Source organism: Asterias rubens, chromosome 3, assembly GCF_902459465.1.
Source record: "Asterias rubens chromosome 3, eAstRub1.3, whole genome shotgun sequence".
Classification (NCBI taxonomy): Eukaryota; Metazoa; Echinodermata; class Asteroidea; order Forcipulatida; family Asteriidae; genus Asterias; species Asterias rubens.
The window spans coordinates 13540547-13567324 of NC_047064.1; the positions used below are offsets into that span (position 1 = coordinate 13540547).

General features: G+C 38.4%; 1 protein-coding gene and 1 long non-coding RNA gene across 3 annotated transcripts in view; both read right to left on the minus strand.

Annotated features, from left to right (window-relative positions):
• Positions 1-484: 484 nt before the first annotated feature.
• Positions 485-15434, minus strand: LOC117288524. Its single transcript, XR_004518883.1, has 5 exons — positions 15353-15434; positions 10360-10422; positions 5172-5280; positions 3980-4089; positions 485-914 (listed from the first exon to the last, which is right to left on the minus strand). It is a non-coding gene; the product is annotated as an uncharacterized LOC117288524 (long non-coding RNA).
• Positions 15435-20728: 5294 nt separating this feature from the next.
• Positions 20729-26778, minus strand: part of LOC117288181 (kinesin-like protein KIF23) — a 32164-nt gene continuing 26114 nt past the window's right edge. For both annotated transcript variants that reach the window (XM_033768919.1, XM_033768918.1), the window contains 3 exons: positions 26175-26333; positions 24759-24826; positions 20729-23211 (listed from right to left, as the gene is read on the minus strand). In XM_033768919.1, coding sequence (XP_033624810.1) covers positions 23196-23211; positions 24759-24826; positions 26175-26333 — 243 coding nt within the window. In that variant the 3' untranslated portion in view covers positions 20729-23195. The remainder of the gene's footprint in view (positions 23212-24758; positions 24827-26174; positions 26334-26778) is intronic.

Genomic DNA, 26778 nt, shown 5'->3' on the forward strand with positions numbered 1-26778 from the left:
AACCACTCACATTTGCTCTCATGGTAGTAGTACAACAAAATTGCTGCTATACCAAGAGAACTGTGTGTCAATCTGAAGTGCTTTGTTTAGTTACAAAACAGTGAGTAACAACAGACAAATTTGAAACATGTTTATGGGCAAACAATTGTGTTCTGTTTAAAGACCAGTAGGCCTCGACCTTTATCATGATGCCTCTATCTTGGTCTTGTTCCTTGTATCAAATAATAATTTTATATGCTAATCATCATTTTGCAAATAGGAACCAGACTATTTTGTTCTTCCAGCCTCGGTTCGGTAACATTCAAATCAATGGGAGAATTTCAAGATGGCTGCACCATGATAAAGGTCTATTATCACCTGGTGCATAATAATATATGAATAAAATAACAAATCTGTGAAAATTTGGACTCAATTGGTCATTTTATTTGCAAGAGAATAATGAAAGAAAAAATATTCTTCTGCACAAACTTGTGTGGTTGCAGATGCCAAATAAAAAGCTTCATCAGACCTGAAGTCTTTTATAATTAAAGCGAGAAATGTTACATTACAGGGAGCTGATTCTCACAATGTTTTACGTTATCAACGGCTCTGCATTGCTCGTTACCAAGTTAGTAAGTTTTTATGATAGCAACTATTTGAGTAGTTACCAATAATGTCCATAGTGCCTTTAATTTACAACTTCCAGTGGAAGAGCATTGTAGTGCTCTACATAGTAGGAATGCTATAGGCTGATGTTGCTTTGCTACCTTCTTCCGTTATGCATGTCATGATGGGCATGTGCAATCTGCATCGGGGCGACTTCTTTATCAGTTTAGTTTGGATACTTTGCAGTGAGGGAAGATGGTTGGGACAGCAGTCAGCCTAAACTTTCAGTCCTTTGGTCGAGGTTCAAATTGATCCTTGTCAAAGTGCACCTGTAAACAAATTGAACAAAAACATAACCATTAATAAATATATTTGAAGGAACAACATGTGGCCACAAAAGATTCTGAGAACATGTTTTATCTTTTCCAAAAACTCAAAAGATATTTAAAGTTTACCAGAAATGGTCAGTTCACAAGTACAGTATTCAGGCTTTGATGATTGACTTTGAACAAAATAAGTAAATTTGTTCCACTAAATATTCCATAAATTTTGTATATTCAATGTCAGAGACGGCCATTTATGCAGCAGATCATACACCACCATAAGAAATATTCAATAATGTTTTTAATAAGGGAATCAATGTGTGGTGAAGAGGTTTTCAACTAGTGGTTTAATCCCAATGAGGCCTGGTTCTTGATAATTTTACCGAGACGAAGTCAAGGTAAATTTATAAAGAACCAGGACCTCAGGGTTTTAACCACTAGTTGAAAACCGATTCAACAACTTTGATTCCCATTCATAATTACCTTTTCGGTCAAAAACATCATCACTTTTTGGTCAAAAAGTAAAATAAATGCAAAAATTATAATTGTTAAATGATTTCTTTCAACACAACACCCCTCCAGCTATGAAATGGAAGAGCCCTCCGCCGCCCTGGCGTAAGCTACTGGCACAACTGTTTTAGCCGTTGCTCTCGACCAATAGGAATGAAGAAACTGTCTTATAAGAACATGTGCAAGGTCGCTTGTCACGCCCATGAATTAACACTTTTTACCGGTCATAAACAAAGGTTTATACATTCCCACGTGACGCGCTCTCCACCAATAGGAATAGCGAACTGTCTGAGGTATTTATGAATGAACTGAATGGGTTAAATTGTAAATGGTTGGGAGTTGAACAAGGATAACGTAATACTAGAGCGGAATTTGAACCAACGACCTCCGGATATCCTTGTTTTGGGGTGCCAGTCATGCCATAAAACCAAAAACTGCCTTTTAGCCATGTACCCAACCCACATTGGAAGCGGCAACAAAGGGATCACCTTATTGGAAAGGGACTATTTGTTTCCAATATCGAACAAGGCAAAGGGGTGCATGGCTTTTGACTGGCAACTCCCAAGTTCTCAATTTGTAAGGATTCTGAGGATCACACATCAGAAGTTCCACCCAAAGTTTATTTAAAACAAAAAGTCTTTATGTTTAAAATTCACAAAATTACGTATGTTTACAAACATAATCCTTAGCTTGGAGTGATCATGTGTCAACAATGTTCTATTTTACTCATACCAAGATGTGTACAGTGACACCTTTGGTATCTTTCAACTGCATGTTTCCGTGGCTTGCTGAACAAAACCCTAAATGCTAAAAGTGGTCTTAGAACATGAAATGCATTGTTCAGGAGTTCGGTACAATGTTAACCATCACCTGTCTTCAATTGCTGTGAATTTGTACACAGTTTGAATATAATGACAGTAGAAAGCTTCCCTTGAAATTTTTACTGACTGCAGTTTTATGAGAAATGAGTAAAACAAATAATTTTCGTCCCAGTTTTAGCATGTTAAATAGTATTAACCAGTAATGCTATGTTTATGGTATAATATCATAACTGGTTAATGGGTTTTTACATGTTAACATAATTTCTGAGAAGAAAACATTGTGACTTGTTTTACTAATTTTTCAAAAATTACAGCACTTCAGCGAGTTATATTTTATGAGAAGCTTTCTATCATCATTATCTTCAAACCCTGTAAGTTTAATTTAAAAAAATGGCTGGACCTTTTGAAAATAAAATTGATGCTTCATCCTAGTTCAGCATTTTTAACTCGATGTTGAAAATTTGTTTGGTCATTTATCTGTTTTAAGATTTTATTTGGTTCGCTTTAGGGAGGTCTGATATTTTGAGCATGACCTTGCCTCACAGTAAATGAAGTACACTTTTCATCTAAAAATCTTATTCTCATAAGATTCGTACACACTTCTTAAAAGATTCTTAAAAAGACATTCTGAAAATCTTTAAAATTATTTAAGGTTTCTTACAAGTTCCTGGTGTAATTCTTTTAAGATAGATCTTACTAATTTACAAATAAAATACTTATAAGAAAATTATAAGAATTTTATAAGACTCTGATAAGATTCTTATAAGACTGCTCAATACAGGTTCTTATAAGACGTTAATAAGATTCTTATATGTAGGTTTCTTAAAAGTTTCTTATAAGAGTATTTCATTGACCAATCACAGCCATACAAAGCATAGCCTTGCCTGTAGTGTCATTTTGGGTAACAATGATGAAACCAGGCTTAAACGTTGAAAAAGGCTAACAGATATAGGTTAGAGCAGTGGACACTACTGGTAATTACTCAAAATAATTATTAGCATAAAACCATTCTTGGTGACGAGTAATGGGGAGAGAGGTTGATAGAATAAAACATTGTGAGAAACGGCTCCCTCTGAAGTGCCATAGTTTTTGAGAAAGAAGTAATTTTCCACGAATTTGATTTCAAGACCTCAGATTTAGAACTTGAGGTCTCGAAATCAACCATCTAAACGCACACAACTTCGTGTGACAAGGGTGTTTTTCTTTCTATATTATCTTGCAACTACGATGACCGATTGAGCTCAAATTTCACAGGTTAGTTATTTTATGCATATATGTTGAGATGCACCAACTTAATGAAGGCTAGTCTTTGACAATTACCAATAGTGTCCACTGCCTTTAATATCACACTCAACTGTTGCTATCAATTGACCATCAAAAAAAAAGCATTTCAAGTTTACTTTAAAGGGACACGCTGCTTGGGTAAGGCAACTTGGTGCATTTTTTTTTTTTTTTTTTATGAAACGCATATGGTAAGAAAGATATTTTAAATGTAGAATATAATGAGCCACAAGAATATGCCTCCAAATCGAGTGGTTTCCTTTAACTTTGCAAAATTACATGTTCAACCATTTTGTGGAGTACAAAATTTTACCCCACAAGCTTGCTAGTCCCGTTAGTCGCGGGGCATAATGTGCATTGTTATATTCTACTTTCAACCATATGCATTTTATAAACGGTTACAAGCGCTTTTCACAAGATCAGTTATATTTTGAAGTTTAAATGAGAATGTTGTCTCACCTCTATTTTCTCTATGAGCAGATAAATAGCAGGAATGTCAAAACAGAATCCTTTTCTTGTTGTCTTCTTCCTTCCTAGTAACTCGGTGATGCTGAACCTTGAAATGTGACCTGAAAGTAACAAAGAAACAATACTACTCATTAAGAACCCTCTCGTTAGTGACAAACTGCGGATTATGGTCAATGTTTTTTGGGCAAGTACCGTCATGTGCTTAACTTCAAACATATACAACATATCGCTCATACCACAAAGCGAGGGCTACTCACCACAGCCAAAGCTCAGTGTCTTCTGAAAAAAGCTGTGTGAAGTTTAACTGTCAAACTGCTGTTTAAGACCATAAACTTTTTTTGGGTCATTGTACTTGAAAACGATGAAAGAAAAAAAAAAGCCTTATTAGAAAGATTGTGTGCTTTCAGATGACTGAAAAGGGCTTCATGCCTCTGAAGCCTTTGTACTTTGTACAAATTGAACTTTTGACATGGTCTTTAGGCTGGTAACCTTTTTCTGGTAGCACAATTTTGTTGTGCTTATAGGTCGTTTTTGTGCTTAAGTAGCTTTATGAAGCTTAGCCCAGCACTGTGCATAGTGCGAGGATGGAGGACACATTATTTTATAGTTGGCCTTACAGATGAGGACATGGGTCGAACATCAGTAAGCCGTTAATAAGCAAAAAATACTGCTTTCTTAGACAAACATCTTTGCTGGGAAAAAATAATGCAGTGTAAGTAGGGTACCAGTCACAGCAACGCGACTTATGATTTGATTTGGTTTGCTTTATGCTTATTTAGCTCATGCATACTAGTGAATCGCGGCAAACAATATACAGGTTATTATCACATTCTTGTTGCTATCAATTGACCATAAGAATAAAGTGTTTCAAATTTACTTTAAAGGGACACGTTGCCTGGGATTGGACAAGTTGGTGTTTATAAATCGTCTTATTTTAATTTTTTTATAATATGCATATGTTAAGAAAGATGCTTTAGAAGTAGAATACAATGAGCCACAAGAATATGCCCCAAAATTGTGTAGTTTTTCTTTTACTTCGCAAACTAACATGGTCAACCATTTTGTGGAGTATAAAATTTGCTTAGTTATATTCTACTTTCAACACTATGCACTTTATAAACGATTACAAGCGCTTTTCATAAGATCAGTAACATTTTGAAGTTAAATGAGAATGTTGTCTCACCTCTATTTTCTCTATGAGCAGATAAATAGCAGGAACGTCAAAACAGAATCCTTTTCCCGTTGTCTTCTTCCTTCCTAGTAACTGGATATGTTGAACCTTGAAATGTGACCTGAAAGTAACAAAGAAACAATACTTCTCAGTGACAAACTGCTGATTTGGTCAATGTTTTTTCCGGGCACGTACTGTCATTTGCTTAACTTAAAACACACCTCTGCCCACTGTTCTAAACAGGGATCGGCACGGGAAGCCGGGCAGTAGGAGTTTGACTAGGAGAGGCTTTTGGAGACGCTGGCCAAATAGAATGTTTCATGGGTGAGAAGTTGCTCAATACTTCAGACATTCCTGGCCGTTCCTAGCCCTTTGACCCCCACGATAAAAGTAATTGAAAAAAGTTTCTTAAAAAAAAAAAAAAGCAAGAGAGTGCCAGTCTACCTACTAACCACTGTAGGTTCTCTTGGTGGATCGAGGGGACTTCTCGCTATTAACGTCGCTAACTCGGAGTGAGTTTTTATTGTTTTTCATTATAATCCCATATTCTCAAGCCCTCGCATCATAGGGTTTTGTTGGTCGAGTGCCAGTCTACCTACTACCGCAGAGTAGGTTCTCTAATGGATCCAGTGGACTTCTCACTATTAACATCACTGCCTCCGAGTGAGTTCTTATTCCTTCAATATATTCCCATAATCGCAACTATCATAGGAAATTGTTACGTAGAGTGCCAGTCTACCTACTACCGCAGAGTAGGTTCTCTTAGTGGATCGAGTGGACTTCTCGTTCTTACAAAGTTAAGATAAGTGGAATGAACAATTAACCGGCACCATCTGTACACAAACACAAAAAAAATGTTGTTAAGGGAAATAAAAAAAAGGCAGAAACTGGTAAAAACATTAAAAAAACAAACAAGATTGTTAAAAAAAAAAGTAACAAGAGATTGCCAGTCTACCTACTACCCACTGTAGGTTCTCTTGGTGGATCGCATGGACTTCTCGCTATTAAGGTCACTGCACTGGAGTGAGTTCTTATTCCTTCAATATATTCCCATATTCGCAAGAATCATAGGAATTTGTTACGTAGAGTGCCAGTCTACCTACTACCGCAGAGTAGGTTCTCTTAGTGGATCAAGTGGACTTCTCGCTCAGAACATCACTGCACCGGAGTGAGTTCTTATTCCTTCAATACAATCCCATATTCGCAAGTATCATAGGAATTTGTTACGTAGAGTGCCAGTCTACCTACTACCGCAGAGTAGGTTCTCTTAGTGGATCGAGTGGACTTCTCGCTCAGAACGTCACTTCCCTGGAGTGAGTTCTTATTCCTTCAACATATTCCCATATTCGCAAGTATCATAGGAATTTGTTACGTAGAGTGCCAGTCTACCTACTACCGCAGAGTAGGTTCTCTTAGTGGATCGATCGGACTTCTCGCTCAGAACGTCACTTCGCTGGAGTGAGTTCTTATTCCTTCAACATATTCCCATATTCGCAAGTATCATAGGAATTTGTTACGTAGAGTGCCAGTCTACCTACTACCGCAGAGTAGGTTCTCTTAGTGGATCGATCGGACTTCTCGCTCAGAACGTCACTTCCCTGGAGTGAGTTCTTATTCCTTCAACATATTCCCATATTCGCAAGTATCATGGGAAATTGTTACGTAGAGTGCCAGTCTACCTACTACCGCAGAGTAGGTTGTCTTAGTGGATCGATTGGACTTCTCGCTCAGAACGTCACTTCCCTGGAGTGAGTTCTTATTCCTTCAACATATTCCCATATTCGCAAGTATCATAGGAAAGTGTTACGTAGAGTGCCAGTCTACCTACTACCGCAGAGTAGGTTCTCTTAGTGGATCGATCGGACTTCTCGCTCAGAACGTCACTTCCCTGGAGTGAGTTCTTATTCCTTCAACATATTCCCATATTCGCAAGTATCATAGGAATTTGTTACGTAGAGTGCCAGTCTACCTACTACCGCAGAGTAGGTTGTCTTAGTGGATCGATCGGACTTCTCGCTCAGAACGTCACTTCGCTGGAGTGAGTTCTCATTCCTTCAACATATTCCCATATTCACAAGTTTCATAGGAAATTGTTACGTAGAGTGCCAGTCTACCTACTACCGCAGAGTAGGTTGTCTTAGTGGATCGATCGGACTTCTCGCTCAGAACGTCACTTCCCTGGAGTGAGTTCTTATTCCTACAACATATTCCCATATTCGCAAGTATCATAGGAAATTGTTACGTAGAGTGCCAGTCTACCTACTACCGCAGAGTAGGTTCTCTTAGTGGATCGATCGGACTTCTCGCTCAGAACGTCACTTCCCTGGAGTGAGTTCTTATTCCTTCAACATATTCCCATATTCGCAAGTATCATAGGAATTGTTACGTAGAGTGCCAGTCTACCTACTACCGCAGAGTAGGTTCTCTTAGTGGATCGATCGGACTTCTCGCTCAGAACGTCACTTCCCTGGAGTGAGTTCTTATTCCTTCAACATATTCCCATATTCGCAAGTATCATAGGAATTTGTTACGTAGAGTGCCAGTCTACCTACTACCGCAGAGTAGGTTCTCTTAGTGGATCGATCGGACTTCTCGCTCAGAACGTCACTTCGCTGGAGTGAGTTCTCATTCCTTCAACATATTCCCATATTCACAAGTTTCATAGGAAATTGTTACGTAGAGTGCCAGTCTACCTACTACCGCAGAGTAGGTTGTCTTAGTGGATCGCATGGACTTCTCGCTCAGAACGTCACTTCCCTGGAGTGAGTTCTTATTCCTTCAACGTATTCCCATATTCGCAAGTATTATAGGAATTTGTTACATAGAGTGCCAGTCTACCTACTACCGCAGAGTAGGTTCTCTTAGTGGATCGCATGGACTTCTCGCTCAGAACGTCACTTCCCTGGAGTGAGTTCTTATTCCTTCAACATATTCCCATATTCGCAAGTATCATAGGAAATTAATACGTAGAGTGCCAGTCTACCTACTACCGCAGAGTAGGTTCTCTTAGTGGATCGATCGGACTTCTCGCTCAGAACGTCACTTCCCTGGAGTGAGTTCTTATTCCTTCAACGTATTCCCATATTCGCAAGTATTATAGGAATTTGTTACGTAGAGTGCCAGTCTACCTACTACCGCAGAGTAGGTTCTCTTAGTGGATCGATCGGACTTCTCGCTCAGAACGTCACTTCCCTGGAGTGAGTTCTTATTCCTTCAACGTATTCCCATATTCGCAAGTATTATAGGAATTTGTTACATAGAGTGCCAGTCTACCTACTACCGCAGAGTAGGTTCTCTTAGTGGATCGCATGGACTTCTCGCTCAGAACGTCACTTCCCTGGAGTGAGTTCTTATTCCTTCAACATATTCCCATATTCGCAAGTATCATAGGAAATTGTTACGTAGAGTGCCAGTCTACCTACTACCGCAGGAGTAGGTTCTCTTAGTGGATCGATCGGACTTCTCGTTTAGAACGTCACTTCCCTGGAGTGAGTTCTTATTCCTTCAACATTCCCATATTCGCAAGTATCATAGGAAATTGTTACGTAGAGTGCCAGTCTACCTACTACCGCAGAGTAGGTTGTCTTAGTGGATCGATCAGACTTCTCGCTCAGAACGTCACTTCCCTGGAGTGAGTTCTTATTCCTTCAACATATTCCCATATTCGCAAGTATTATAGGAATTTGTTACGTAGAGTGCCAGTCTACCTACTACCGCAGAGTAGGTTCTCTTAGTGGATCGATCGGACTTCTCGCTCAGAACGTCACTTCCCTGGAGTGAGTTCTTATTCCTTCAACATATTCCCATATCCGCAAGTATCATAGGAATTTGTTACATAGAGTGCCAGTCTACCTACTACCACAGAGTAGGTTCTCTTGGTGGATCGAGTGGACTTCTCACTATTAAGGTCACTGCACCGGAGTGAGTTCTTATTCCTTCAATATATTCCCATATTCGCAAGTATCATAGAAACTTGTTAGGTAGAGTGCCAGTCTACCTACTTCCAATTCGCTATTAACTTCACCGCCTTATAAAGACTTTGTATCCCTTCAATATATTCCCATATTCGCAAGTATCATAGAAACTTGTTAGGTAGAGTGCCAGTCTACCTACTTCCACACCGTAGGTTCTCTTATTGGATCGAGTGGACTTCTCGCTATTAATGTCACTGACTCATAAAGAGTTTGTATCCCTTCAATATATTCCAATATTCGCAAGTATCATAAAAACTTGATAGGTAGAGTGCCAGTCTACCTACTTCCAATTCGCTATTAACATCACTGACTCATAAAGAGTTTGTATCCCTTCAATATATTCCCTTAATCGCAAGTATCATAGAAACTTGATAGGTAGAGTGCCAGTCTACCTACTTCCAACTCGCTATTAACGTCACCGCCTCATAAAGAGTTTGTATCCCTTCAATATATTCCCATATTCGCAAGTATCATAGAAACTTGTTAGGTAGAGTGCCAGTCTACCTACTTCCAATTCGCTATTAACGTCACTGACTCATAAAGAGTTTGTATCCCTTCAATATATTCCCATATTCGCAAGTATCATAAAAACTTGATAGGTAGAGTGCCAGTCTACCTACTTCCAATTCGCTTCTAACGTCACCGCCTCGTAAAGAGTTTGTATTCCTTCAACATATTCCCATATTCGCAAGTATCATAGAAACTTGTTAGGTAGAGTGCCAGTCTACCTACTTCTAATTCGCTATTAACGTCACTGACTCATTAAGAGTTTGTATCCCTTCAATACAATCCCATATTCGCAAGTATCATAGAAACTTGTTAGGTAGAGTGCCAGTCTACCTACTTCCGCACTGTAGGTTCTCTTATTGGATCGAGTGGACTTCTCGCTATTAACATCACTGACTCATAAAGAGTTTGTATCCCTTCAATATATTCCCATATTCGCAAGTATCATAGAAACTTGTTAGGTAGAGTGCCAGTCTACCTACTTCCAATTCGCTATTAACGTCACTGACTCATAAAGAGTTTGTATCCCTTCAATATATTCCCATATTCGCAAGTATCATAGAAACTTGTTAGGTAGAGTGCCAGTCTACGTCTACTACCGCAGAGTAGGTTCTCTTAAAGGATCGACTTGGAACAACCTGTTTTGGAAATAAAGTTTTGTTAACATTACATAATATATGATAACATGGGTAACAGTGTATAAGATATTTAATGCCCACCTAACTAGAACCGACCAACTTGCTTTGCCGCAAAGAGCGCGCCATACATCAAAGAGCCTCGTCCTGCTTGACAACAAAAAGAATACAGTTAGTAACCAGGCAACCTGTTTAGGGACTAAAGTTTTGTTAACATTACAAATATGATAACAAATATATTAAATGCCTACCTACACCTATAACTAGAACCGATCGATATCCTTGGCCGCGTAGAGCGCTCCATATACGGGGGCCTAATGGTTGACACCACTAAGAAAATGGTTATCAGTGGTCTAAGTTCATACGTCCATGGCCATTAATAGATGAGGTGGGTGACTTCGGCATTCCCAAAGTGTCGTGGTTGGAGAGGAGAACGATCCATAGAAAGTTAGTTGATGCTATGAAAACAGATGACTGCGATCCATAGAGAGTGAGTTGATGCTGAGAAAACAGATGACTGCGATCCATAGAAAGTTAGTTGATGCTGAGAAAACAGATGACTGCGTTCCATAGAAAGTGAGTTGATGCTGAGAAAACAGATGACTGCGATCCATAGAGAGTGAGTTGATGCTGAGAAAACAGATGACTGCGATCCATAGAAAGTTAGTTGATGATCAGAAAACAGTTCTCTAACAACGTCACCACCACGTAGAACTCGACAAATAAATCAAATTAAAAGTAATTTATTCTTAATGTTCTTTATGTTATACATGAAATCTCACAACGCTTTACATTCACAAGATTACAGGAATACCAACAAATCAGTAAGCAAATATTTAAGCAGTTGTATAAAAATGAAGAAATAACCCAGGGTCATATATAAAAGAGATTGGCACAATGTGTTTTTTATTGTTCAATTTGCTGATGACATAAATATACTGTATTAGAACCAAATAAAATGTTTATTTAAAAGATAAAACAGTGGATAAAAAAAACGCAAAGCGAAGACAATTTAAAAATACATGGACATTAACAATGTTAAAATTTGTCTGAAATGCGAGTTCAAAATTTTATTTCACTCTGTCAGAACCAACCCACAAAAAATGACCAGTAGAGACTATTGAAGAGTGACAGTTACAAGGTTACAAAGTTAACTGACCACCATCTGCGTTAATATTTACATTTTTTACTGTTCAGCTAGATAACGTCCGTCGATATATCGTTAACACTTTAATACACAACATTTTTTTGAGATAGATACCGCGGATGTAAATACTTTAATCATATCGAAATATAGAAAATGTTGATATATCACAATTTGTTCAATATTATCGACAATTTTGATTAAGCGAAAACCAGGCATGCAAATCTTCAGCGGAATTCGTTTTCCCATGAGTTGCGTGTACTGAAGCTAACCGTTTGTCTGGCTACCCCAGCATACCCTTATAAATACAAAAAGGCAATAAAAAATACAGGAGCCAGACTGAGCAGAAAATAGTGTAGAAGGTATGCTAAACGAGGAGTAATGTGTCCTAGTTGCATAATGGGACCTTTTACGCGTCTGGTTCCCCCTCAATTCCCTTATACATCGAACAATAACAACACTACAGAGCCAGACTGTGCAAAAATAGTGTAATGGTAATCACGTCTTTTTCTCATTGTTAAAAAAAAAATACGTCTAACAATAAGTGCAAAGGATGAACGGCGGTGACATAAGGGGGCCGTTGCCCCCCCACCACATTTGAAAAGTGTCAATTTGGCACCCCCTTACTTTATATTGAGCTTTTAAAAAGAAACAAAGGTGTTGCTGACAACCCTGTTTGTTTTTAAGTATAATACACATGTTATTATTTCTTAAGATAATTTTATTCAAACAACAAAAAACACCAATTGACGCCAATCGTAGGCACGCCGATTGGTCAGTGCGCTGGTTTGTGCGATGTGAGTGTGTCTTGCAGATGGCCACGCCATACACCGCCAAGCACAACGTGTGTCTGTGCATACTACAGTACACTGCCCCGTGTACAGTTTACAATTTCATCAATGCAGAGGGTTGGTTTATAAAGCCATTTTATCAAAACTTTAACATTTACATGAATATTGAGCCAATAAAAGACTGGCATTCCCTACTGACTAGGTGTTCAGTCCGAACATCTCTTGACATTCCAAGGTTATAAAAATTTCCAAGGTGACCCAATAAAGCTTATTTCCACTGGGGTCCCAATGAAATACCTAATGTGGTCCTTAAAGTACACACAGCACAGAGGTACACCGCGCAGAGCAGCAGGCTACTATCAAGTTGTCTATAAAATTACTATCATTAAAAACATAAACAGGGCCTATTGTCGTTTATATTTACAAATTGAAACTCACGATTGGAACCAAATGTCTTCACTGACATCTAGCAAACTGACTCAAACAAACCAATTTAGGCTTATAAATATTAACAGCGACTTTTATTTATTAAATAAGATATGTAGACCAACAAGAACATGTTTGCACCAATGACCGTGGTAGAACAAATTTATTATCCACTGATAACAGTGCCTTAAAAACATCCCACAATATCAATCAATCAATTAATGAACAATTATTTTTCACGTCGACAATAACAATTTAAGCATACACTAGAAAACAAATATTGATGAACATGATTTCAACAGACAGACAAGGACTTTGACAACAAGGACAAAAAACAAAAGCAACCAAAAACAGAAAGAAAAAAAAGAAAAAAGAAAAAAATGACTCGGACCAGACTAATCAATTATAACAATTCTCGACACCACAGTCTTTGTACAATTAGTGTTTATTCTACAATTACATACCTTGTCGAGAACAACACTTTTATTTGGTTTGATTTGAATTTATTCAGATAAAAAACATTTCAAAATACAAACACAACAATAGGACAAAAGACGACGAAATAAGATAAACTAGTTTTGAAACACAATAAAAATAGGACACAAAAATATACAAGGATAACCCAATAAAGCCAATATCTGTGGCTTATTTCCAGTGGGCCCCTATGAAACACCCGACTTGGTGCTTAAATTACACACAACACAGAAGGACACCGCGCAGAGCATGCCAGGCTACTATCAAGTTGCCTATAAAGTTATTATCATTAAAATGTCAGAAGGCCCTATAGTCGTGTTATATTTACAAAATGAAAACGGCGATTGGAACCGAAGGTCTTCACTGACACTCGCATCCCATTCTGCAACACCATAGTAAGCGCGTACACAATAAGTGAATGGTAAGGTTTATAAAAATATAATTAGTTTCATTTCAGTACCCGGAATTATGACGATTGAAACCTCAACACGATGTCACATTGAGCCCCGACATCGGACGCAGCCGTAGCATAGAGCCGGCGGGAAAAGGCGCCGCAAGCATACCCTATCTTGCTTATCGCCAAATTCTGCGCCGTTCAACCTTTTTTATGTACATACACAAATTGCCTCTGATGTAGTGCTTTTCAAAGGGGATTTCTGTTTACAAATTGACTAAAAAAAGGTAATCTTTATGAAGAAAATCATGCAAACAGTTATAAATTTATAAACATTAACAGCGACTTTAACTTCACTTGTAGACATACAAGTACATGTTTGCACCAATGACCGTGGTAGAACAAATTCATTATCCACTAACTACAGTTCCTTAAAAACTCACAATATTAATGTCATACCCCGCCACGAACAACACTTTGAATTTATTTGAATGTTAACAGTACATACACAATAGGAGAAAAGACGATGGATTAAAATAAATTAACTAAGAAGACGCAAAAAAATATCCTAGGATAACCGAATAAACCATTGGGATGTCTCTGACTACCCATCTTGGTCCTTAACGTACACACGGCTCAGAGAGAGACACCGCGCAGAGCATGCCAGGCTATTAGTAAGTTGCCTATAAAATTACTTTCATTAAAAATGAGATAGTCGTGTTATATTTACAAATTGAACCAACGTTTGGAACAGAATGTCTTCACAGACATCCAGCAATAATTTTCATTGACATCCCTTTCTACAACACCATGGTAAATATGTTTACCACAAGTTCATAAGTATATAAGAATACACTTGAGTTTCATTTCAGTATCCTAAATTATGACGATCGCAAACCTACACAACATTGAGAGAAAAGACGATGAATTAAGATAATTAATTTAGAACACAATAACAAAAGGACAAAAAAATATCCAAGGATAACCCTAAGCCAATATCTTGGGCTCCTATGAAATACCCAACTTGGGGCTTAATAAAGTACACACAGCACAGAGGGAGACCGCGCAGAGCATGCCAGGTTTACTATCATTGAGTTGATTTGATTTGATTTGAATTTATTTGGATAAAAACATGTCAAAAATACATACACAGCAATCGGAAACAGACGATGAAATAAGATAAACTAATTTTGAAGACAATAAAAATAGGACACAAAAATAAACAAGGATAACCCAATAGTAAGCCAAGATCTTTGGCTTATTTCCGTTGGGCTTTTATGAAATACCCAACTTGGTGCTTAATAAAGTACACACAGCACACAAAGACACCGCGCAGAGCATGCCAGGTTTACTATCATTGACAAAACTTGATTTGATTTGATTTGAATTTATTTTGATAAAAACATGTCAAAAATACATAGACAGCAATCCAAAACAGACCATGAAATAAGATAAATTAATTTCGACACAATAAAAATAGGACACAAAAATATACAAAACAAGGATAACCCAATAAAGCCAATTTTTATCTTTGGCTTATTTCCGTTGGGGTCCCTATGAAATACGTCACGATTGGTACTTAGTATTTATATAGCAAGAGGAACACCGCGCCGAGCATGCCAGGTTATTAGATTGCCTGTAAAATCACCATAATTAAAAATGTTACTATACTTAGTCGTGCTGTGTCATGTCAGATACATGTATACGTATAATGTCGTGCTAATTTACAAATTGAAACCAACGATTGAAATCGAACGTCTTCACTGACATTCGCATATCCCTATCTACAACACCATAGTAAGCACGTACATGTATACAATATAAGTGAATTTTAAGGTTTAAACATACTTATATTCCATTTCAGTATCCGGAAATATGACGATTGAATCCTCCACAAGATGTATGACGTTCGCACTTGTCTTGATACCCCGCCGTCGAATGAAGCTATCGGCGGCGGGAAATGGCGCCCGCAGGTGTGATAACCCATTCCCCCATGGTTCCCTACACATTCTGCGTACAAAATTCTTTCAAGACCACAGGGCACAACTTCGTAGCTCTGTTTGTCGCCAAATTCTGCGCTAATCGCAGAATTGTGGACAAGTCGTTTATGGTCCCACGCAATGAGATAGTCGAGTTGCAGCGGGTGCTCTCTGCTGGTTGCGCGACTACTGCGGGCTGCCCGACTCTACTTCCCATAAAATGTAGAGTAGAAGTCGGATGCCGCGGGCATTTTTCTTCTGTTTCTTGCGGTGTATGTGTGTTTTGCTCTTGGTAACCATGTGGTAACCGTGAAAACACACGGAAAAACTCAAGAAAGAAAAACCCACAGCATCAGATGATATTTAAGATGATAAACCGGGAACCCATCTCTATGCACCGAAACGAATCTGACCCACAAAAACCACCAAAATTAGTTGTAGAAACCGACACAACTATCTACACATTATTGTCAATTAGTGTTTGCCTTGGGGATGGAAACATGCGGGGAAATTTGCAAGAAACAAAATAAAACCCGTCATTTTATGCTCCTTCGCTTTGCGTATACGCATGAAAAATACTTTTACTCTATCGGACAACATAATAATAACAATGACACATCAATCTGATTTCATAAGTATTTAATATTCAAAGCATGGGTAGCGGTAGCCCTGGCGGCCTTACACTTTCGTATTGTACTGTGTACTAGAGGAAGAGTCCTAATTAGTTAACCACATGGCCCTCATTTGCATATTAAATTAGAAAATCTTTGCAGCACCATATCTCAAGAAGTATACAGCCGATTTTAAGACTGTTTGTTGCTAAAGACTCTTTGGGGATTGGAGATTAATTTTGAAAAATCGTGACCTCAAGTTGACCCCTACTTCCGGGTCGGCCGGAAGTGGGACCATATCTCAAGAACTATACAACAGATTATAAAACTTTTTTCAGTTATAAACTCCTGAGGCATAAAAATATAACTTTTGACAAACCGTGACCTCAAGTTGACCTCTACTTCCGGGTCAACCGGAAGTGGGACCATATCTCAAGAAATATACAACCGATTTTCAAACTTTTTTTAAGTTATAGACTCCGTGGACATTCAAGATTAGTTTGAAACACATTTGACCCCATGTTGACCTTTACTTCCGGGTCGACCGGAAGTGGGCCAATATCTCAAGAAGTACAAAGCCAATGTTCAAACTTCAGTTATAGACTCTAAGGCAATAAATATTAACTTTGAAAAACTGTGACCCTATGTTGACCTCAACTTCTGGGTCAACTTGAAGTGGGACTATATATCAAGATCTTCACAACCGATTGCTTAAACTTTTTCAGTTATAGACTCCTTGGCATTGCAGATTAGTCTTTGGTAGCTGTGGGCCCATTTTGACCTTTACTTGCGGGTCAACCGGGAAGTGTGACCTAATACCAAGAGCTACACAACTTTTTTGAAACTTTTTTGTTTTTATTAGCTGTTCCGACTGTCCGTCGGAACAGGTATTGTTTTCGTCGAGATTTTTATTATTTTTATTATTATTATTATTATTATTATTATTATTCTTTGTTTCTCCCTAAATCCCATAGTGTTTGTACACGTTTTTGCGGCAGCCTAATCTCCTAAACCATAATACGAAAGAGTGAGTTTATTATACCAAATTGGAGCTTAGAACATAAGCTTAATTCTTATCGTAAAAAATGTTAAAATTGTTAATTAATAAGCCTTAATTAACATCTATTACATGCCTGTGATGTTTTTTCACAGGACTCGGGAAAGTACTGAGTATACAGTGCTAACACACATCGGTGTATGGGTAAAAACCAAAATTAATATTCTTTATCCCCGATGCAAATTTAACATCTATTATATCGTTGCGGTACCCGCTGCCAAAACATAGGATTCGAACTGCCTCTAGCTGCCGGGCAACCTCGGTAGTCTAGTTGGTAAGACACTGCTCTAGAATTGCAAGGGTCGTGGGTTCGAATCCCACCCGAGTAACATGCCTGTGATGTTTTTTTCACAGGACTCGGGAAAGTACTGAGTATACAGTGCTAACACACATCGGTGTATGGGTAAAAACCAAAATTAATAAAATCTTAAACTGTACGCACAGCAGTGTAGTGCACATACAAAGTATGCTGAAAAGGGACTCGTGGTGTGTAATTTTAAAAAATCTGAAATAAATATAACGGAGCTTTATAAAATTATGATAAAATCAGTTATGCTACATGAATCCTTTGTTTGGTTAATGCCGGTCTTTGTTTGGCATAATTTGAATGATACCGTATTTTATAAACTGTTTTACAAATCGACCTGTGGCGTTGATGAAATCTTAAACTGTGCGCACAGCAGTGTAGTACACACGAACAGTAGCCTATGCTGCGACAGGACTCGCGTGGTCTTTAATTTTAAAAAATCTGAAATAAAAATAATGGAGCTTCATAAAATTATGATAAAATCAGTAATGCTACATGAACGCTTTGTTTAGGTACTGGCAGTCTTTGATTGGTTTCGTTTGAACAATAACATGTTGATAAACTGTTTTTACAAATCGACCCGTGGCGTTGATGAAATGGACACAGGAATCCTTTGTTTAGGGAATGGCAGTCTTTGATTAGCTTAATCTGAAGAATACCGTATTGATAAACCGTTTTTAACAAATCATACCCTTTTAGTTGATGAAGAGTTTGTATTCTGTGGCTACGCATTGCTTTGTTGTATATTTAAAAATCTTGAAATATACTTTAAAAATCAGCAATACATGACCCCTCTGTATAGTAATGGTTGTGAATAAAAATAAATAAATTAAATGTCGGAACTTTAGAGCGAAACTCCAAAATATCGGTGTATCTACCATACAAAAAAACACAAACAAATCTTAGGGAGAAAAAGCTCAAGGAATGGTAGCGAGTCTACGTATTGCTGCTCCGTTTGACGACTACTGATTACATCGGATCCTTTCGAGTAGCGATCGACTCCTGGCGTTTGGAAACTAACATCTACCGCTTCACTGCGCGTATTATGTGGAAAGGCAGGTACCATAATAAGCACACGTGCTCTAAACGTGAGAAAATGTTGGGTACCAGACGGTTTGATAATAGACGTCACTAGAGGGCGCTAACTTCAAATAATAATATTGTTTGTTTTTGTGAAATTTCATTTTCTTGTCAACAAGAAGGAAAATTAATCAAATTTAACAAAATCATGTGTGGAGTTTTATCTACACAGAAATGCCCTGCCAGCCTCGATTTCTTTAAGAGCTAAGAATGTTTTAACTGTGTACCAGTTGCTTGCAAAGTCTGATGTTATTGTTAAGGTTTGAACAAAGAACAATAAACCTTATGCATTGATGTCATCCAGCCGCCATCTTTAGGTCAAAATGATGTCATGTGCATAAAGTCTATTACTTAGAGTGCCGGGAGTCGAACCATCAACCTCCGGATTAACTTGTCGACACTTAACCATTTCAGCCCTCTGTCCGCAGTCTCCCTATTTGTCAATATCTTTGTTCATTGGTTCCAGTCAGAAGCCATACAATTGTATAGCTGCTGTCATAGCCAGGAAGCGCGCCTAATTCGGCCATGGAGGTCACAGACGCGCTATATTTTTCCATATTCCACTCGCGCTTGTGTGGACTTATAATTAACCACAAGGGCAACTGATTGGGTACATTTTAAATTGAGCATAGAGCAAGCCTTGCACTATGATTAGGGGTTGAACAAAGACGACCTAAAATTAGAGTGGATAGCTCGAACCAACCACTCGAACGGGATTAACGTGGCCACACATCATGAGACACAAATTCAACCAAACCAATAAATGTTATGTTATTTTACTTTAATGATTACAAACGACACTAAAGTTTAAAACATTATTATCTAAGTACAAATATGTTTGGTTCTTGTAAGTATATATTTACAGTTTCTATAATAAATTGCGAATGCATAGCGGAGAATGCGTCAACCCCTGAGCGAATGATGATATGAACTACAAACTAAGTAGCAGTTGGCTGTTTAACTGCTCTAAGACATTGCTGCTATTTTTAAGTGTGATTTTTTAGTCTTACTTGTCAGTTTCTTGGAAAAGAAACATCTTGTGGTAAAATGCTTGGAACTCCCCCCCCCCTTTAATCCCAACACACACACACCTCCCATCATTACTCCCATAATATTACACTTATGTTTTATGACATCAGCTAAACTCTGACCCAGTGAGCATCTCAACTGATTCAATAAAAAACACATATTAATTGTGGTTAATGCTTATTAAAATATGGGTGCTCTATGTTATAAAGCCACATGTAGGAAACCCTTCTTTAAAAGATCTATTTGCTATTCAGGGTGCAATCGATCAGCTTCCCAGGGTCGACCCGCGGTGCTATTCGGGAAAGCCCCTGACAAGAGCTAATCGAATGATAACTCGCCCTCACATGGTGACATGACATCATGCACCTCGGGCCAGCCCCAAGGGATCCGTTCCAAAAGAAGGGCACTTGAGGCTGACCTGGGTGAGCCCCCGGAGTGCCGAACGTACCGGGGGCAGACCGGGGTCGACCCTGGGAAGCTAATCGAACGCACCCTCAGTTATCAGAAGGGAGCCACTTACATCATAGTGTCAGTGCAATAACATCTCTATGGGAGACTTTGGAATGCTAGATGGCGGCAGACTTACCAGGTAAATTTCCATTGTTTACGTAGTTCTGAGCACGCGCACATTACCAAGAACAATGGATTTTATCTGGTCAGTCTGCTGCCACCAAGCGTCCCAAAAGTCTCCCATTGGGATTGTGCAACATTATACCTCGCACAAAAATGCTCCATGCAAAAATATTGTGTCTCAGCACATTTTGTTTGTGTGACTTCCAGTGTGTGACTTCTTGTATTATACTTCCAGTGCATTTTGAGCGAGATACAACGGTTTGACACTTTCAAACCTTTAATGTTATTTTACAACGATACAACATGTTTGCACTGATGTGACGATACCATTAACCACATGGCTTTGTGACTAAAGGCCATGTCACACGAGGCAAATACAGGCAACCAGTTCCAGGCAATCTCCACAAAGAGAACCAATACAGGCAACCAGTTCCAGGCAATCTCCACAAAGAGAACCAATACAGGCAACCAGTTCCAGGCAATCTCCACAAAGAGAACCAATACAGGCAACCAGTTCCAGGCAATCTCCACAAAGAGAACCAATACAGGCAACCAGTTCCAGGCAATCTCCACAAAGAGAACCAATACAGGCAACCAGTTCCAGGCAATCTCTACAAAGAGAACCAATACAGGCAACCAGTTCCAGGCAATCTCCACAAAGAGAACCAATTCACATTTGAATGCTCACATTTTTTTCTCGTGGATCAGAAGACAATGTTCAAAAAATGACTTATGTGCTACCAAAGTACTGCTGTAGCATGCACTTCAGTTGGTTGCCTCCAAGTTGCCGATAAAACATGCCCCGTGTGACAAGGCCCTAATATTCTCTGAAGTACAACTTCAAATGTTCTTAGCAAATTGATGTTAGCAACTCTTATCAGGTCCATGTACTGAAAACCAAAATGTAAAGGAGATAAAGATCCTATAAACCCAAGTAAAGGGCTCAAAACACGGCCAAGAAATTACATTCTACATGTAACTTGTTCAATGTAATGGAAACTAACCTTCAAGTAAACAGAGTGTTTGTTAGGAAGAGACACTTTTCATGCGTTTTTGTGTGGAAACAATAACAAAAATGTACACTGAAAAATGTGCAATACTGTTCACTGAATTGTTTCTTATAATAAGCTTACAGGTAACCTGAGGTGTGTTTTTTTCCTGACAAAAAAACAAAAACCTAGAAATTGTTGTTGTTTAAAAAAAACTGAATGGGGTATAATGCTGTGTAAATTTATGTTAATTTAAAGCAACGCATGCAGAATTAAATGAACTCATGATAAGCAAGTCTAAAAAATATCAACAGACAAAAAGCTAAATAATAATCAAAAGCAGAGATGCAATCAACAAAACATTACATGGGATTTTTCTTGTGTTACTCGTAACTTGCTTAGAATGATGAGGTTGATGTGTTTTTGAATCATAAAAAAAGCCAAATGCCTTATATTTTTGCCGTTCAGTTTCGAGTCTAGTTTAGTATATACAATGAAACAGACCAGGGTAAATATGGCTTTGCACTTACGTACTTTTCTATCCACAAGTTTTTTGTGCACAACATAATGTATCAGTTGTGTTCCTTTTTAAATGGAATCGCATCACAAGAACATGACAAGAACTTGTTTTGAAAGTTAATGTGAGTGAGTAACACTTAAAAACTGCCCACTTTTATCAAAATACAATATTTACATCTGATTCTGTACAATGGCATGATTGGGGTTAAAAAATCTAACAGCAGAACTGGCGGCTTATGAATGTTTCTTCAGAAGGACCGTTATTGCAAGTAGCTTCATCTTGTTAATCGTGTTTATTGAACACAACTCAAATCCACCTTGATCAAAGGTTGGAGGTACTTTATTCCAATGTATTAAGTACACAGTGAAAATGAAACTGGATTGTACCTAGACTTGTGGACAAGTCACTAATGGTTTGTCGCGGTGATAGTCGCATCATCGTGGCGTAATGATTCAGGTTTATGCGATTGAATATTGTTCTCACGAGATCGCTGCTCTCGCGCAAAGCTGGTGACAGCAGTCTTCCGGGAATACCAACAGTGCTTGTGGGAATCGCAGAGAGAGTCGGAATGCTATCACCACGACAAACAGTCAATGACCTGTACGCAAGTCTTGATTATACCTGAAGTTGTAACACAGACAGTCTTACCATGCCTTTTTTTTCAACACCCTCTTAAAAGTGATACAAATTTGAAAAAAGTTGCTTGAAAAAGGTAAACAAAAAATAGTAACGTTTTTATTCTTTAGCATCCCTTACTTTGTGAATACAAACTGGTTTTAAATTCAACTCATAACACGATTTGCAGTGAGAATGCAAAATGGCAATTTCTTTCCCCAAGCAGATTAATGTAATAAAGCAATGCTGATGTACATGTAGTTAAAAAAAGAACAACACATCTTTAAAAACTAATTTCTTTTGATACCAAATAGCAATATTTCTTTAAACCTAATGTTGTACTGTTTTTCGTTTGTCAACTTTGTGTTTTGTTTACTTATTTGAGCTAAAAATGCTTTTAACGGTACTATTGCTCCAGGTTGTTTCCTTTCAACTAAGTTACTTTTAGCTTCTTTTTAAAGTGCTGATAAAAGCTCAGCTCGACAGTGTTGTCACACGACATCAAATCTTATGTCAACACTTTTTATAGGGCCCTATGACACTATGGACTGGTATGACACTATGGACTGGTATGACACTATGGACTGGTATGACACTATGGACTGGTTCATAGGTACCTTCCCTATTGTGACTGTCTATCTTGTAACGCTAATGCAGATTATTTCCTTACTGTGTTGTCGTTAAAAAATGCATTAGGGTCATTATCCAAATCTGATTTGTTATTCTATTACACACTTCAGCTTTCTTTGCCTATTATATACTGCATTTTTGTATTACTTTGCACTACATGGTTTTTATTTCAATTTCTTTCTTTTGCATAGCAAATAATACTAGCGGCCAATACTGTATGATCTAATTGCAATGTCATGATTCATAACCTATGCCAGCTAATATGCCTTTTAACCTTTTACATCAACGCCTCCACGCAACTTCATTTCTTGGCTTTCCTGTAACGAGATAAAGAAGGAAGCAAACAATTATTAAAGAATGCATTGGAGCACAACACAATACAAATAAAAGTAAGACAACTGGCAAATCGGCTTGCAACATCTGAAGCTGGAAATTCATAACACAATACAAATAAAAGTAAGACAACTGGCAAATCGGCTTGCAACATCTGAAGCTGGAAATTCAGAACACAATACAAATAAAAGTAAGACAACTGGCAAATCGGCTTGCAACATCTGAAGCTGGAAATTCAGAAGCAATGGGCTCAGTTGCCCCCTGGTATCGGTGCCCCTTCAAAAGTTTCCATAGACTTTTTAATGGAAGTGCCCTTTGCAATTTAAAGTTGACAATCCAGGCCTTGAAAAATCCTTTAGAGATAAAGCTTGGAGGCAAAAAACAAGGCTTTAGCTGACCATTTTTTGAGAACATTTGGCTATGAGAGTCCTTCAGAATCCAACAGTTTTGGGAAATTGAAACCCAAATCTGTAGACACAGGTGAAATCCATTTGCTTGCCACCATGCAGAGTATGCTTAGTTTTGGGAAATTGAAACCCAAATCTGTAGACACAGGTGAAATCCATTTGCTTGCCACCATGCAGAGTATGCTTAGCTTGGCTGCAAAGATTTTGATTTTTACTCAATAAATTTAAGCGAAATCTAGAGGAACATGACTTCTTTTCGTCAGAGAAGAAAATAGCACCAAAGTTGTGAATTGTATTGTGACATCTCACCGCTCATCAGTTTTTTCAAATCTTAAAAGATTGATTTGCACTTAAGATCAATCTTAGCTCTATGTAAAATCAGCTCCTGGTCTCGTACAGTTTGCCAGCTATGCAGTAGTCTAGTCCAAGACAAGCCGAGTCAAAACTGCTGTTGTTTTTGACAAGCTTGACAATTTTAGCACAATTCGGTTTCAAAGACATGTGGCAGCACATGCTAATAATGGCATGCAGGAGAATAAAGCCTGGTTCATACTTCCTGCGAATGTGAACCAAGTGTTGACGCCGCAAAATTTGCAACAAATATTCGCAGCAGTTCAGCTCTGCTCAACTCACTTGCGAATATCGCTGCAAAAGGATAGTTGTGACGTCAAATTTGCTTCGCAATCACATTTGCAGGAAGTATGAACCGAGCTTTAGGCTTGGTCCTACCTTGAACTCACTCTAAATCCAGCAATATTTGGAAAGAAAATAAAAATATCTCACAAGGTCTTCATTGGTTCTGTGGACTGGAACATTTTAAACTACAAGAATGACAGTGTTTTTTTCCCTTAAAAAAAGTATGAGGTTTATATCACTCCCAAAAATAAAAAATGGGCTAAAAAAAAAATTCAAATAAAATTAGGGGTGAAAACAGGCACTAAAAAGCTTTAAAATGTGTGGGTTTTACCTCTAAGTTTTTTTTACAAGGTAATGAAGTTATAAACTCTGGAAAAATAGCAACTTATAAATCCTGTATTAATATGAAACCATACATGTTATGTAGTGTGACAAAAACAACGCACATAAAATATTCACACTTTCTGATTGGATCTTTGTGTACTTACTTGCTAGGGACAATGTGCCCAGCGGCAGGGTCTGCATTGCCTGGTCTACCCTCGTATCCAACTGCACACTGTAAAAAATAAGCACAACAAATAAAACAAGTGTCAGAACAGCATCACTTCTTTAACGGTGAGAAAATAACAGCTACTGTGTTGAGAAAATAACAGCTACTGTGTTGAGAAAATAACAGCTACTGTGTTGAGAAAATAACAGCTACTGTGTTGAGAAAATAACAGCTACTGTGTTGAGAAAATAACAGCTACTGTGTTGAGAAAATAACAGCTACTGTGTTGGGAAAATAACAGCTACTTTTTTGTCACCAGGCGGTCATAAACAAGCTAAGTCTGGTATCAGATTAAATCTGAATACTTATGAATCTGGTCCAAGTTTGTGCAAAAAACTCTTATTGACTGCAGTCTGAATAATATAAGTTAGCCCAAAGGGTCTAGTTGACTACGGTTGAACTACATTAAGGCAACTATTCAAAACTAGCTTACTGGGCATGCAGCCGATTTCACAAAATGCTTGGATTAATCCTATCTCAACTTAGGAACCAGTCCTAACTTAGGATGGGTTCAATGCGACCTACGCCTTTGGATATGGAACTTAACTCGTCCTAAAAGACCTAAGATTAATCCTAAGTTAGGAAGAGTTTGGTGAAATTGATGTTAACTTCATGAATTAAGGTATTTTGGCTGGTAACCTATTTTCTCAAGAAAAAGTTGTTGTGCTAAGCAAGTTTTTGTGCTTACAACAATTTTGGCTGTGTGCTTCAGGGATGACTAGTTGGTGGGGTTTTTGTGCTTACAACAATTTTGGCTGTGTGCTTCAGGGATGACTAGTTGGTGGGGTTTTTGGTGCTTACAACAATTTTGGCTGTGTGCTTCATGGATGACTAGTTGGTGGGGTTTTTGTGCTTACAACAATTTTGGCTGTGTGCTTCAGGGATGACTAGTTGGTGGGTTATTGGTGCTTACAACAATTTTGGTTGTGTGCTTCAGGGATGACTAGTTGGTGGGGTTTTTGTGCTTACAACAATTTTGGCTGTGTGCTTCAGGGATGACTAGTTGGTGGGTTTTTGGTGCTTACAACAATTTTGGCTGTGTGCTTCAGGGATGACTAGTTGGTGGGTTATTGGTGCTTACAACAATTTTGGCTGTGTGCTTCAGGGATGACTAGTTGGTGGGGTTTTGGTGCTTACAACAATTTTGGCTGTGTGCTTCAGGGATGACTAGTTGGTGGGGTTTTGGTGCTTACAACAATTTTGGCTGTGTGCTTCAGGGATGACTAGTTGGTGGGGTTTTGGTGCTTACAACAATTTTGGCTGTGTGCTTCAGGCATGACTAGTTGGTGGGGTTTAAAGGCAGTTTGGCAGTTTACTCCACTCACTTTCTAGGGTCATTAGTTTGATGACTTACCCTGGTCTCAACATCCGTCCAGTCTCCACTATCAAGTTCCTCTTCCGCTGGACGCTTGCGATCCATGGGACTGGTAGAGCGCTGTCTTTCAATCTTCAGTTTCTCAATGTCTGTGAATTGCACGGATCGGCCACCTCCACGTGTCTGTAGGACCTCAGCCTTCAACAAATCAACAAGAGGAGACTCAATATTGGGATGTGAAACCACATTGTAATAGGTTAGGGTCTATAAGAATGACTCCTTGCCAGGGCTCAAAACACCGATCCATTAGGCTCTGCCCATGGCCCACGTGTGGTCAAGAACACATGCGCCTCTCCAATGCCATTGTGTTTGGTCAATACACAATGGGGAGGAGCTTAAAGCTCTGATGCGACCTTATCAATACCAGGGCCATCACCCTGATCTCAAAAAGTTATAAAGTCTGAGCACTATCGACGTCAAAATCAAGCAATTTTGAAAAATACAATACTATATCACTTCTGCCCTGCTGGCCCAATTTCCTAGAGCTGCTTAGCATAAAAATTTGCCTAGAATGAAATTTCTTTCTTGATAGAAACATGATTACCAAACAAAATTCTGTTGCATATTGCTTTTATCAAGGAAG